General features: G+C 38.7%; 1 protein-coding gene across 2 annotated transcripts in view; it reads right to left on the reverse strand.

The window, feature by feature from the left end:
• The window catches only part of Usp25 (ubiquitin specific peptidase 25), a 101,798-nt gene that overhangs the window by 27,887 nt on the left and 60,158 nt on the right, over nt 1-13,753 (reverse strand). For both annotated transcript variants that reach the window (XM_032900516.1, XM_032900515.1), the window contains exons 10-17: nt 12,786-12,934; nt 9,243-9,370; nt 8,816-8,911; nt 7,664-7,825; nt 6,912-7,138; nt 3,761-3,831; nt 2,451-2,679; nt 243-443 (exon numbers count right to left, since the gene is read on the reverse strand). In XM_032900516.1, the coding sequence (XP_032756407.1) occupies nt 243-443; nt 2,451-2,679; nt 3,761-3,831; nt 6,912-7,138; nt 7,664-7,825; nt 8,816-8,911; nt 9,243-9,370; nt 12,786-12,934 (1,263 nt within the window). The remainder of the gene's footprint in view (nt 1-242; nt 444-2,450; nt 2,680-3,760; nt 3,832-6,911; nt 7,139-7,663; nt 7,826-8,815; nt 8,912-9,242; nt 9,371-12,785; nt 12,935-13,753) is intronic.

The following is a 13,753-nucleotide window of genomic DNA, read 5'->3' on the forward strand; positions in this document are numbered from 1 at the left end:
TGACTGCAGTTAAACTTCATGCTTTGATTTTTTACATGTGCCAACATTAATGCCTAGATATCATTTTTTAGTTTGGAAGAATTTTAAACATTTACTTTGACTAACATTATTCTGCTTTAAAAAAAAATTGGGTAGAACACAGGCCCTACCGTTGTGCATAACAGTGAACAGTTTATAACAAAACACAATAAAAGTAACTGCTATCCCTCGACAATAAAATATAGCTTAGTAAGTGGACAAACCTGTGGGCGCAGAAGACTCTGCTTCCCGCAGCTTCTGAGCAGCCAACAGCTTTTCTTGCAGTGCTCGTTGGGCGAGCTGTGTGTCCCAGTCTTCCAGCTCCTTCTCGAAGCGCTGGTTGTCTTCCTCCACAAAATCCCTCAAGTCTGGAGGTAATGTTTCCATTCCAACAAGGGCCTGCCCAGTCTCTTTATTGAACTCCTCTGAAAATCAGATTGCAAAAAACTAGTATAAAACTAAGAATTAAGGGGAAAATGCAAAGCTCAAAAATAGAATGCATATCAAGTGGAACATAAATGATAAACTATTAGTTATGATATAGAGTTATCATAACAAACAATATCACCTACATTTTCTTCAAAAGTCTAAAAGTGCTCAGACAAAGACATGATTAACTGAAATGACTCTAAGGGATTCTGATAAGTTCGCATGACGTAACCTCGCTTTTGCTGTTATAAGAAAACATCTGACCCCTGATTATGCAGGAGGTAACCTTTCACCAAAGTAAGAAGTAACCAGTAATTTTGTTAAGCTCAAAGTAGAACTAACACTGTTTTTTCAGGTTAAGGGGCTAAATGCAACGTAAAAACACATAAACTATGAAGATGATCAATGCAGCAAGATGTTCTGAAACAATATGTAACTAGTACTTAAATACTCACCACACACTGTTGAGGTCTGTTCTGTTGCTATGTACTGTAATGCTGTACTGAAGGACTAGGCCTAAGAGTGAATTCTCACATTCACAAGCTTTCGTTCTGCCAACCTTGTTCCTTAATTTAAAACTATTGGTTAAATAAAAATGTCTCCAGCCAGTTACTGGAGGGACTAGAGGTAGGTGGGGTTTTCAGTTACCTGGTTGAGGGAGGGAGAGGGGGCAGAAGAAGGGGGAGAGAGGAGAAGACTCCATGGGGTAAGTTAGTCATGAACATGGCCATGAGGGCTGTCCAGATGGAACATGGCAAGTTATAACTCAGGGTCACTGATGGGGAGATAGAATTTAATAGTTTAGAGGGTAGATATTTGCCCATCTGTAGTGCATTAAAGGCCTTTTACAAAGATAAAAGTGTTGTGTCTTTTATCTGGGAACTGACTGATCAAAGGCAAGGGTGGAAACCCCTGATTAAGATTAAATATTTCCTACAACGTTACACTTTAGTTATAAATGGACGGCCTAGTTAGGCTTGGTGCCTGGCTACATACAGAAGGAAAGTTGACTGTCTCTTTAGCAAATCTTTACTGGGTATTTCTTTATGCAAAGCCTACATTAGAACAACAGAAACAAAGAGACTACAGTATATTGTCACAGAAATGTTTGGCTTTGAGCCAGAGATTACAGTGTGCAAACCTAACCAAACACTCTTCACCCCTGAGCCATCCCTCCAGCCTGAAATGTGTTTTAAGAACACCTGAATTGGTATTTTTGGAAGTTCACAAGAAACTTTGCAAGAGGAGATGACAAGAAGCTCAAATGTCAGTAAAAGGACAATGGTCGTGGGATTGGAGCAAATGTGCGAGGCCAGAAAACAATGGTTCTTTGCTAGGGTAAGGTGTCAAACGTCAGTCAATGTGTAGATGCGGTAACAAAGGAGGAGGAACACATTAAAATTTATCTTTATTAGTAGCTGTGAGTACAATGTGACTGCCCCCATGTGGGTCCCAACTTGGTGTGTATTATTTCCTCATTTCAGCGTCTCATGAATAATTCTTTTTTAATTATTTATTTTTATTTATACAAGTACACTGTCCCTGTCTTCAGACACACCAGAAGAGGGCACTGGATCCCATTACAGATGGTTGTGAGCCACCATGTGGGTGCTGGGAATTGAACTCAGGACCTCTGGAAGAGCAGTCAGTGCTCTTAACTGCTGAGCCATCTCTCCAGTCCTCATGACTAATTCTTAATGCAATTCTTCACCCTTTATGAACTCATCACATAGCCAAATCATCACCAAAACGTCTTACTCAAGAGTCACACTGCAGGACTACAAGCAAAGCTCAGCATTTGCTGCTCTTGATACCTGGGTTCAGTTTCCAACACCCACACAGTGGCTCACAACAGCCATCTCTGACTCTGGGACAACTCCTATCTTCTGGGGACAGACACCAGGTTCTCACACAGTGTACTTGCATACATTCAGGTAAAATACTCATACATACAAGATAAAAAGTAATCTCTAAATGCCAATGATGACGGCACGTCATCTTACCTTGTATTAAGAATTGTGCCTTGTCATTTATGTACATTAAGCAGTATGCACTGGCATTTCTATAACCACCAAAAGAGTCCCTCACTAGTTCTTCCCATGACGACTTGGTCACAGCAATATCATTGTACTTCATCCACCTGCTCTCACGATGGTCAAAGATGTACGCCCAGTAGTGGCCGGCATTAGCCTGGCCCTCATGAACTAAGACAGCGTGGAGGCGGTAAGGGACCTGTTGTAGAAAGAACAAACGAAGTTGAACTGAATGATATAGTCTACTAAACCATTTCCAAAGGACACCTGAAAGCTACCTATGTGAGGCAAGGTGGGGGCACATTTTCTAAATAGGATAAAAGTAGCTGGGGTTAAAGCTTTGAGGAAAACAACAGAACAAACAAACCATGCACAATTATTAAGGGAGAAAATCTATGGAAATCAAATAAACGCATATACAAAAGGTGTAAGAGAAAGTAATTTTCGAAACTGAAAATAGACTGTGCATGTTGGTGGCTGGCCCACTACTTCTTTGTACTGAACAAAGGAGTTACAGTGAATACTTATACACACAGTTTCTCAGTCTTCACAATTCTGGGAGCTAAAAACCAGACTGCATAATCAATGCACATCCAGAGTAAACGTTCATGTTTGGTTCCTCTCTGGAAACTGTTACTATGCAACCCTCGTGGGCCTGCTACTCACATAAATCTTTGTGCTTCAACATCCTGAGTGCTGGGTCTAAAGACATTGCTACCACACCCAGAAAGAAGTTGAGTTTAACTGGGCTTCAGAGTTTCTCTCCAAACTATTTATCTTTAAATTGTCATATATTTTCTCCCTATGGACATATTTTTCTTAATATGTCTGGAAAATTGCTTATAAATTTTATTATAGAATTTTAAAAAAGAGTAAACTAGGTATGGCATGAAGGAAATCTGTTATAAAATTTTGTCAGAAATTTTTTCCCATTAGTTTATACCAAATATATTGCTTATTATAACAACATTTATCCACATTGTATGACAACACATGGAACAGGAATTGGTGTGAGATGAATAGGATGAAGGCGAGCGGGGAAGGATATCTCAACAGTCAGGGGCACTTGCTGCTGTTCCAGAGGACCAGAATTTATTCTCAGCACACAAGTCCAGTGGTCCACAACTGCCTGTAACTCCGGCTCTAAAGTCATCGTACACCTTTGTCCTCTCAGGCACCAGTACACATGAACATACACATAATTAAAAATACATCCTTACAAACAGTACACAGGTGAACGGGAGGGTGGCAGCGGAGTGACACTGACCAGCGTCACTTACCTGGATCATGGATTTGTCCGAGTACATCAGTTCGATCGTTCGATGGATTCTAGATATGCTTTCCTGCAGGTCTGCGGATAGAAGAGGGGACGCAATAGATGATAAGGTCATCTGGACTTCTACTAAGATAATAAGACAGGGACACCAAGGGATTTTGTAATCACACTAGCGAGGAAGAAAAGTTTCCTAGACTATAAGACACTACTGTTGTAGGCTGTAAGGAAAGAGATGTTCAGAACGAAGATAGGTAAAAATAAAACAAGCAGAAACCACACAGCTACGAAATATGCAGAGCCAAGAAAATCAAGCTGCACTCAAGTTTCTACAGAAAGGTTTCAAGGAATGTTAGCACTCACCACCCTATAAAGACAGAGCTAGTAGTAGAGAATATATGAAAAAAATGACTGTGTGTGTGTGTGTGTGTGTGTGTGTGTGTGTGTGTTATACACATCTGTGCCTAGAACACTAAAATAGCCAAAGGAAATAGAATATACTACAGAAGTTCCATCTCCCATTATTTCTACTTATAGTAGAAAAGAAGTCTATTAAAAGTCTTCAAAAACTGGGTGTTCTCAGATACATTATTTCATAATTTTAAAATCCGAATAATGTAAGTAACAGTAGCAATACATTAAAATATCATAGAATCATAACATACTGTTAATCATTTGAAGAAAACAAGGAAGCAGCCAGAAAAGGATACTACAAAAATATAGCTTCAGACTCTGGGAAGACCTATTTTAGACTGATAGAAAATTAAGCTACAAACATCAACTTTAATCAACATCAAAAAAATCCAAAACTAGATGCTACAGAGATTGCTATGTAAGAGGCACCGGCTGCTCTTCCAGAGGACCTGGGCTTAATTCCCAGCACGCGCATGGCGGCTCCCTAAATGTACTCTCGGGGAGGGGTCTGATGCCCACTTCTGGCCTCCACAGGCACTGCACACAATGATGCACCAACACACATGGAAGCAAATCACCCACACATAAAATTAAAAATTAAAAGAAAAAACAAATGTAAATAAAAACCCAGCATAAAGGCCAAATGACAAATGAGAAAAATAATACCTATAGCATACACTGTAGGCAAAAGACTAATGTCTGAGTACATTTTCTTTTAGGAAATAAAAAATTAGAAAAATTGCTTAATATAAAAAAAATAGGTTAATGACCTGCTTCCCAATTTGTTACAGGAAATAAGTGGTGTGTGTGTGTGTGTGTGTGTGTGTGTGTGTCTGTGTGTGTTTCTGTATATATAAATCTGTCTAAAATGTTTACAAAAGAGGAAAATAAGATAAATAAGACATTTTTAAAAGTACAATCAATGTACTCATAATGAGGGTGAAGCAAGTCAAGATACTGAAAGGTCATTTCCCGCCTATCAGACAACTCCAAAGTAATAAACTACACTCAGGGTTTGGGAGTATCCTGAGAGTATTCTCTCTCATACAGAACTATTTTAAAATACCCAAAATTTTAAAGCCTATATACTTTAGCTGAGAAATGGTATTTTCAGAAGCATATATGTATGTGTGTAGTGTATACACATATATATGTAATAGGTCAACACTTTCTGCAGTTAATACATGAATATTAAATTATTCCCATACATTGGAATACTATACAATGGTATAAAAATCAATGTTAGTGTGTATCAATGCTATTATGTTCTATCACTAGGAATGAAAGAGAGAGAACAAGAATGCCAAGTCTTTCCTGATCCACAGTGTGATGTGCACAGAGCCTTATGATACGAATGTCCCCAGGCTCCTCTATCTCAAATGACCCAGAGTGGCCTCATCATGCCCCCTTCCTCTCCCAGGTAGGGCCTACAAGTTTGTCCATTTGAAGTACATTTTACTCAGTTATTTGTGCTACTGGGAATTAAGTGGCCAACTCAATTCCTCTCTCCTGCCTGTGGTCATTAACCTCCATGTGTCTGTTTTCTTTTCATATTATTTCAAACATTTTCACTTGTTTTCTTCCTTTGTGCAGTACCTGACTGACAAAAGCTTATCAGCATTTACCCTTCTGAATGTAAAATTTTGAATACAGTCTGTTATGTCCAGAAGGGAATTATTCAATTTTCAAACAGCATTCAATAAAGTATTATTAACTATTATATCATTAAACTGTGTTTAATTAATGTCAGCAAGTTCAATATTTAAAGATTTTTATATATGCAAAATATTAAAACAAACTCTCTACTTACTAAGGCTAACAATGCAAGTATTTACTGTATTAAACTAGACTTTTCTTTATACATATTTCTCTATAAAGTGTCAATTTGGCTAGCTAAAAGAAGACAGCTGGTGCTATTTAATGTAATTTCATCCTTTTAATATAAAATTACAATTTCTGTATTCCTGGTAGCTGAAATTTAGAGTTAGTAAGGTATATTTTGACATGTAAAAGGAACTATAATATAATCTACCATGAAATACTATTTTGTTAAAATCAAAAGGTTCATTTTAACACTTAAAGAAATGAATTCAAAATAAAGTTTCCTTCATGTACAGCTCAGCAATACATGTGTCATCCATATACACTCCCACACAGCAAACCCTTATTTTGCTGCAGACTTCCTGAAAATCTCCTACGGACTGCTGTTGGGTCCATGGATCCTATCTGTAAATCTCTTAGACTAGATTAAACAATGAGGCTGGAGATGGGACTCCGCATCTCTAGCATGGTTAAACCTCCAGGGACAAACAAAAATAAAACTTCACTTTTTAAGTGGTTTTCTTTATACTCAGAGGGAAACAGTTACCCCCTCTTCGTTGTGCAAGCATCAGATGGAGTTTAGAACCGATGAGTACAAATTCTGAGGCTCTATGACATTTCCCCAACGGAGTAGCTGTGAATTCCAGTTTGATATAAATTTAGAACACTACACTGGCAAATCAGACCATCTGCTCCATCATTAATCAGCTAAGTAATCTGGGGAAACCCTTTTGGTGCCTGTGAACCTGACACTAACAGCAAAAGAATGCAGAGTCAGATCAGTGTCTCCCACAAAAGCTTTTCAGAAAAGAGTTTTTAAAAGAAGGAAAAGTACAAGTGTTTAAAATGAATTCCAAGGGATTTTTCCCTTTCTGTATAAAACATCATCTGAAGTGACAGCAACCAGTCTGCGGGCTTCTTACCTCGTGTGTCATTTTCTATTTCCGTCCTCCAGCGATGTAAACAGCTCTCCAGCACAGACAGTTCTTCCTCTGTGATGTGCCTTGGTGCCGGATGCATGGGCAAGTCTGGAGGGATCCGCGACTGAGTGAAGGGTTTGTGTATCACTGACCTCAGTGACAGGGCAGCACCTGATGCAGGTGACGAGCTGGGCAGGTCTGAAGCAGGGGTTCCCTGCTGTTCTGTTGTGCTGTGGTTTCAAGGCATACACTACTATTAGAGCTCCAAATGGAAGGCAAATATATAGATAGCATTCGAGCTCCTCATAATTTCAAGAGACAATGATCTTAAGAAATACATGAACTGATCAAATATCCTGATGAGACATTCATATGGGAGGACTAAAATCTTTTGAGGATGAAACTGGCTTTAAAACAAGAATGCCTTCTTATTTTTAAATGGAAAATCTAATGTATATTCTATCTTTGCAAATACAAACTTGCATTACCAGAAAGAAATTTGTGTCCAAGAGCATTATTAACATATTATAAACGTTCAGAAACTACAAACCAGAACATTGAATGTATAATTGTGAGCAGAGACCATGTATAAAGATTCCACCAGATAAACACAGACCTGCTGAAATGATAAGGGGTAAGCAGCTAAGTTGATCCACTGTTTAAAGGTTTCTTGAGGTTAATCACAACAGCACAGAACCCGTGTGAAGGCACCACAGGATACAGGCACCGAGCAGCCTGCTGCATGGGAACGTTACCTTGGTAACGACTGTGATGATGTGGAGCCACTGGTTGAGGAAGTAGCATCGATATCATCCACGGGAGAGGTGCAGACAGGCTTACTGGAGGCGAACTCCAACGCATACTGTAGAACATCGACCAGTGGGAATCTTTTGGGACCGGAGCCATAGCTTAAATATCTATTAATAAAATATACAAATGTTTTTCTACATTGTCAGCATAATTTGTGGCTTTAAGTCTTATAAAATAAGACAGCAGTGGAATTCACTTAAATAAAGAAGGTGAAACTGAATATACATTCAAGAAATGGACTAAATGTTCTCAGAAGGAAGGACAGCAGAGCTGATCAAAATGCAAGTCATATGTGTAGCTGCACCTAAGACGCCATCCTAAACTGTGCCCGGTGGGAAACAAAGTCGGGACCATCTGCAAACATCCTCATCTCTTGAGCCTTAGGGGCAAGGTACTCATTTCCTCATCACTTACCCCATGAACACTTTTCACACACGTACTGGAACTTAAGACTAAAACTCACTGGAAATATATGTTCACACTCAACATTTTATGTTACTAACATGCAAATTAAACCTAATTCAGAAAGTTGTACGTCACCAACTGGGATTTCAGCCTTAGACTTCTCTGGCCTGCACGGCACCCACATTCCACATTTGATGGAGCTGTGACTCGTTCTTACAATGTTCACAATGTTCTTACACATGCACGCACAGCCCCTCCCTTATGGTGTGCAATAGCACCCACCCACTCGGCACACACGTCTGTGAGCCGCGCATGCCCTTCGCTGACCAGCTTCTTCCTGAGTGACTGATCCACTGTGTGACTCCTGGGAGGCCAGGTGGGAAGAGTGCGGATCCTCTCACTCAGCTGCCGCTCCTCTCAATCCAGTGAACCCTGTGCTCTCTGCTAGCCTCCTTACCTCCACTTTCAGCACCAGGGGAACAAGGCGGTGATAATCAGATCTTTCATTTCAATTTCTAAAGTAATCATCTACAGTCTACTAAGGATGCAATCTAGTTTCTAAAATAATTAATCAAAATTAAATCCAGAATGATTGTATACAATATAAGTTACCCGAAGCATATTTAAAATGAATAATCTAGGGAGTCACAAGCACTTGCTTTCCTGTCATAATTTCACGAAGGCAGAAATACCTCTCTAATCTTTGTTGTAATACTGTGAGGTAATCTTTAAGTCTCTTGATCTCTTCACGTTTAATTCTTGTTATTTCTCTGTTTCTGTGCATATACCTACCAAGGAAAAAAATTAGCCAGCATTAATGTTCCCAAATATCTCAGAAACCAGTATGATGTTAAATTTAATTATCACTACAAAAGATTAACTGAAGTTTTATAAGATATCAGATATAAAACACAAAACTATTTTAACATTTAATATATTTACATTCATAACTATATATGAATAAGAGAAAATGAATGTGTTCCCTTAACAAATAATAAAACAGACACATCAAGCATCAATAAACTTTAGCTGGAAGGAAATAACGAATTTTTCTATACAGTTACCCTCCCCTTGTTTACTCAACAGTTGCAAACCTACCACATGTTGTACAAACCATACCTGTCCAGGTATAAAACTTGGGGAAATTCTAGTTTATTGTGAATTTTTTCTGGTCTTCCCAATGCCTGATTAAATTCAAATCTTGACAGTTCAAATGTTAATACAGGTGGCAATTCAGTGAACCAATGCTGAAAGAAAATGAAAACAGACACTTAGCCTCAGTTAGGTTTCTCATCGGAGTTTTAAGAACGAGGATACCATCCTGGTGCTGACAGCACACAGAGGAACTATGATGTTTTCCTTACAGCTGAACATCTATCTGAAGTTCCCATAGCCTTTGTCTAGAGGAAAGAGGGAAACCTTATCTACACAGTTGTAACATTCAAAATTCTAACTCGGAGAAAAGGACTCCAGAGCTCCGTCTTCTGTCTCATGCTGAGTGACACTTATTAAAACTTATTAAAACCAAATGTCAAATCCACGATTTGATTCCAAGGGAAAAATACTTGTCTGGCAAAAATGTTCAGTGTTCTCATCCTAAAATTGGAAAAACATTATCTTCCTATTTTCTATTTTTTCTCTTCCTATTTTTACCTTGAATCTTACAATTACACATTATACTGATTTATGGTAAACATTTTTCATTAGCAAAAAAAATTGTAAAAACTTTCAAATACAAACTAGCAATTAATGAGTCAAATTTCTTATTGCTCTAAGCATGTCTTAACCACCCACCCCCTACATGCAAAATTTGGAAGCTCTTCAGTGAATCAGGAAATTTAACATTTTCAAAAAGCTGGTTTTCATGGAGCAAGTTTAATTTTACAAAAGGATACTATTTGTTTTAAAAAATGAATATTTACATTCACAAACCAACAAATATAGAAGTATAAAGTAATAAATATTTTCAAGTATTAATATGTATAAGCCCTGCAACTAGAGACTTCTAAAGGAAGCACTGGTACCCACATACAGTTATCATAGCTTCCGATGCCAAAAAATGGTACCATATACCCTTCAATGAGTGTGTACGGACTTAACCTGAACTGACTACAGGAATAAACATTGCAGGCTGATGAAAATGGCCTGCACTGGAATCTTGATCGTGGTAGTTTTCTCCAAGCAAAGCTACTAAAAATAACTACTTATATGTAGCTCCTTATTCCTCCCCAAACACTAATAATTACTGGCTAAGCAGAAGGTGAAGTGAGCATGAGTAAGGTTTTGCTCAGTTGAAATATAAGAAACATGATTCCTGAGAGTCAACCAAGCCTAATATAATACCCATCAAAAGATGTAAGAGAAAAGTCGCATGCTAGCATGCAGCAGAATTCTTCTTACACAGATTTATTTGCATTTTTATTTCTGTGAGTGTGTCTGTGGCTTTGGCCCTGTCCATGACTCTGCCCATGTCTGTTTGACATGGGGCCTACAGTCCACCAGAAAACACTGCATTGATTCACTGGAGATGGACTTCCAGGAAGGGGTGAGCCTCCGTCATGGGAGCTTGGTACTGAACTCAGAACTGGAAGAGCAGGGCACGCTCCTAACTTTAAAGACATCTTTCCAGACCCTACCCTTTACTTCGTTACCATATCTAGAGATGCAAACTAAAACACTGTCCTGATATCTCGTTAACAAACTTCTGATTGAGCCTTTAGCATACTATTCCACACACCTTTCTCTGCTACACAAACAGGCGAGTATAGTTTTAGAAGTATGACTTCCTTATTTTACCTCAGTGTGTTAACTATCATCTTTACAACTAACTTGAGACAATTTAATTTAATTGATGAGAACCTACAGTGACTGGGAAAAGTAAGGTGACACAAATTGTGCTAAGGAGTCTTCTGCACTGTAACCCCTGAAAGGATGCTCACAGAACATTAGGTAGCATCCCTGTATTGGGAACACATCATCTCCATCAGCAACAGCCACATTCGTTCTACTACAAGGTGAAAATGTTTTATTATCTCACTCTACAGCTCATGGGAACATGATAAAAAAAGGTTTCTTAAATTCACATTAAGGAATCATTAGTTGTATACCTAGCCCTGAACTATTAGCGTTTTAAGTATAGTAGCATATAAATAGAATTGTATGCATCACAATATAGTAATTTATTCCCAAAGTAACAAGTGCCCAGTTCTTATTAATATAAATTAACATTATCATGTAATGCTTCTTTTGCAGTTGGGTATGGGAACGAGAGGTGTTTAAAGAGTCTTGAAGGCCACAGCTGTCTTGCCAGACTGTCCTGAATCCTATATGGACCCCAGGCTAGCCTTGAACTAGTGATCTTCCTGCCTCATCCTTCGTAATGCTGGGATTAAAAGCAAGCACCATTTTATTCTTCTTAAGCAGCTGCTCCATAGCCACACATTGTGTGTTAAAGTCTGAGAAATTTTAATGAATTATTATATTATTCGATATGCAGTTGCCACTGTCCTGTCCACTAAATATGCAACAGGAGATAGCACCATGAAGATCCACACATCCTCATACATGGAGCACATATGTCTGATATCAGTCAGACATCTTCACAGTGACTGAAAGACAACGATTAGTACTGCTTTCTATGGTGGTGTACACCTTCTCCACAGACAGGTACGGATAGATGAGAAGAGGAGAGAAGAGAAGAGAAGGAGAAGAGAAGAGAAGAGAAGGAGAAGAGAAGAGAAGAGAAGGAGAAGAGAAGAGAAGAGAAGGAGAAGAGAAGGAGAAGAGAAGAGAAGAAGAAGGAGAAGAGAAGAGAAGAGAGAAGAGAAGAGAAGGAGAAGAGAAGAGAAGAGAAGGAGAAGAGAAGAGAAGGAGAAGAGAAGGAGAAGAGAAGAGAAGAGAAGAAGAAGAGAAGAGAAGAAGAGAAGAGAAGAGAAGAAAGGAGAAGAGAAGGAGAAGAGAAGAAGAGAAGAGAAGAGAAGAGAAGGAGAAGAGAAGAGAAGAGAAGAGAAGAGAAGAGAAGAGAAGGAGAAGAGAAGAGAAGAAGAGAAGAGAAGAGAAGGGAAGAGAAGGGAGAAGGAGAAGAGACGAGCAGAGAAAGAAGAGAAAGAGAAAAGAAGAGAAGAGAGAAGGAAACTGTTGGCTTTGGAAATTAAGTCAGCCATGTATATAAACAGGTTTGGGGTGTATGAAAGTCAGTTCTTTCACACAAAAAAACCTAGGACCTTCCATTTTACCTTATGCAATCAAATAGCAACCTCATAAGAACAGACATGTCTGCTCTGTAGGAACGGAGGCTGCTATACAGAAGCAGACAAATCCCAGGAACACCGGCTCACAAGGGAACATGTGCTTAGGTTAAAAACTGACCTCTGTTTTTCATTTTTGACTACCACACCGCTGATGACCAAACACGATACGTCAAGATAGACAAAAGGACAAAGTGTAAAGAGAAAGGTAAAAATTTTATTTCAAATCTAACCAATTACATATCAGATATTCTGTACAAGTTTCACAAATATGTCTTAGATTGCCATAATTACATGCAAATATTTTTGAGTCTTTTGTCTGTCATTCCCAGCTATGTAATCAGAACCCTGAATTTACATTAGGCCATTTAAAGGAGAATGGGAAGGAAAGGGATAACAGAAATGGTGACCTCACCTCTTGGCCCGATTTTCCTGAATTATCCGAGTGTAAGGACTCGATCTCTCCTTCGATCATTGCAGCTTCCAGGCACTCATGCAGGTCTTTGAACCCATTGACCTGGAGCGGATACTGACCAAACATTTCAGTGTTTTCGAATTTTTTTCCTAGAGGATGGTTGGAGAAGTTAGTTAATGTTCCTCAACTTGGCTTTTCGGCTATTAAAATTGAAATTATTATAATATAATATATAATATATATATGAAAGAGCAAGAGTGACTGCACCAGAGCAGAATGGGTGAGTAGAACTTTTGTACACACACACACACACACACACACACGTGATAATGGGTTAGTAGAGCTTTCCTAGTGGCATATACATATTATGCATGTGTATTCATTCACACCTAGCCTCAGACAGTAATTAAAATTCACATGCATATGAGCTGTCAGAATAAGACACTGTGCTAACACTGTATGTGTGTATATATGCTCACATAAACTTGTGTGCATGTGTGTTTAAGTGTAATTCAGTCTCATTGAAAGACATCACACACACCCATTTGTCATAAGCCAACTAATGACTCAGTAGGACAACTGTTTTTATTGGATATTTTAGGTATTTACATTTTATCCCCTTCCCCCACCTCCCATCGCCCTCCCTCGGCTCCTATGAAGATGCTCCCACTCCCACCTAACTGCTCCCCCTAGATGAGAGAATATAAAAGAGTTAACTTAGTGTTAAGAATAGAGAGTAAAGCAATGAAGACTCCCACAAGGAATTGACATTTAAAGTGAGATTTGAACTTTAGCAGTAGAGGGTAACTAGGCCAGATTGTTGGGCTGTGCAGTATTCTTGGCTAAGGAACAGCAAAGTCAGAATATTAAGACTCCCAAAGTTGGCGGATTAGTTACGGAAACAAAGAAGGATCAGAACATCTTGAGCAGGTAATATAGTTAGGGGAGAGTTAAGGTTTACAGTGTCT

This window comes from Rattus rattus, chromosome 4, assembly GCF_011064425.1.
Source record: "Rattus rattus isolate New Zealand chromosome 4, Rrattus_CSIRO_v1, whole genome shotgun sequence".
Classification (NCBI taxonomy): Eukaryota; Metazoa; Chordata; class Mammalia; order Rodentia; family Muridae; genus Rattus; species Rattus rattus.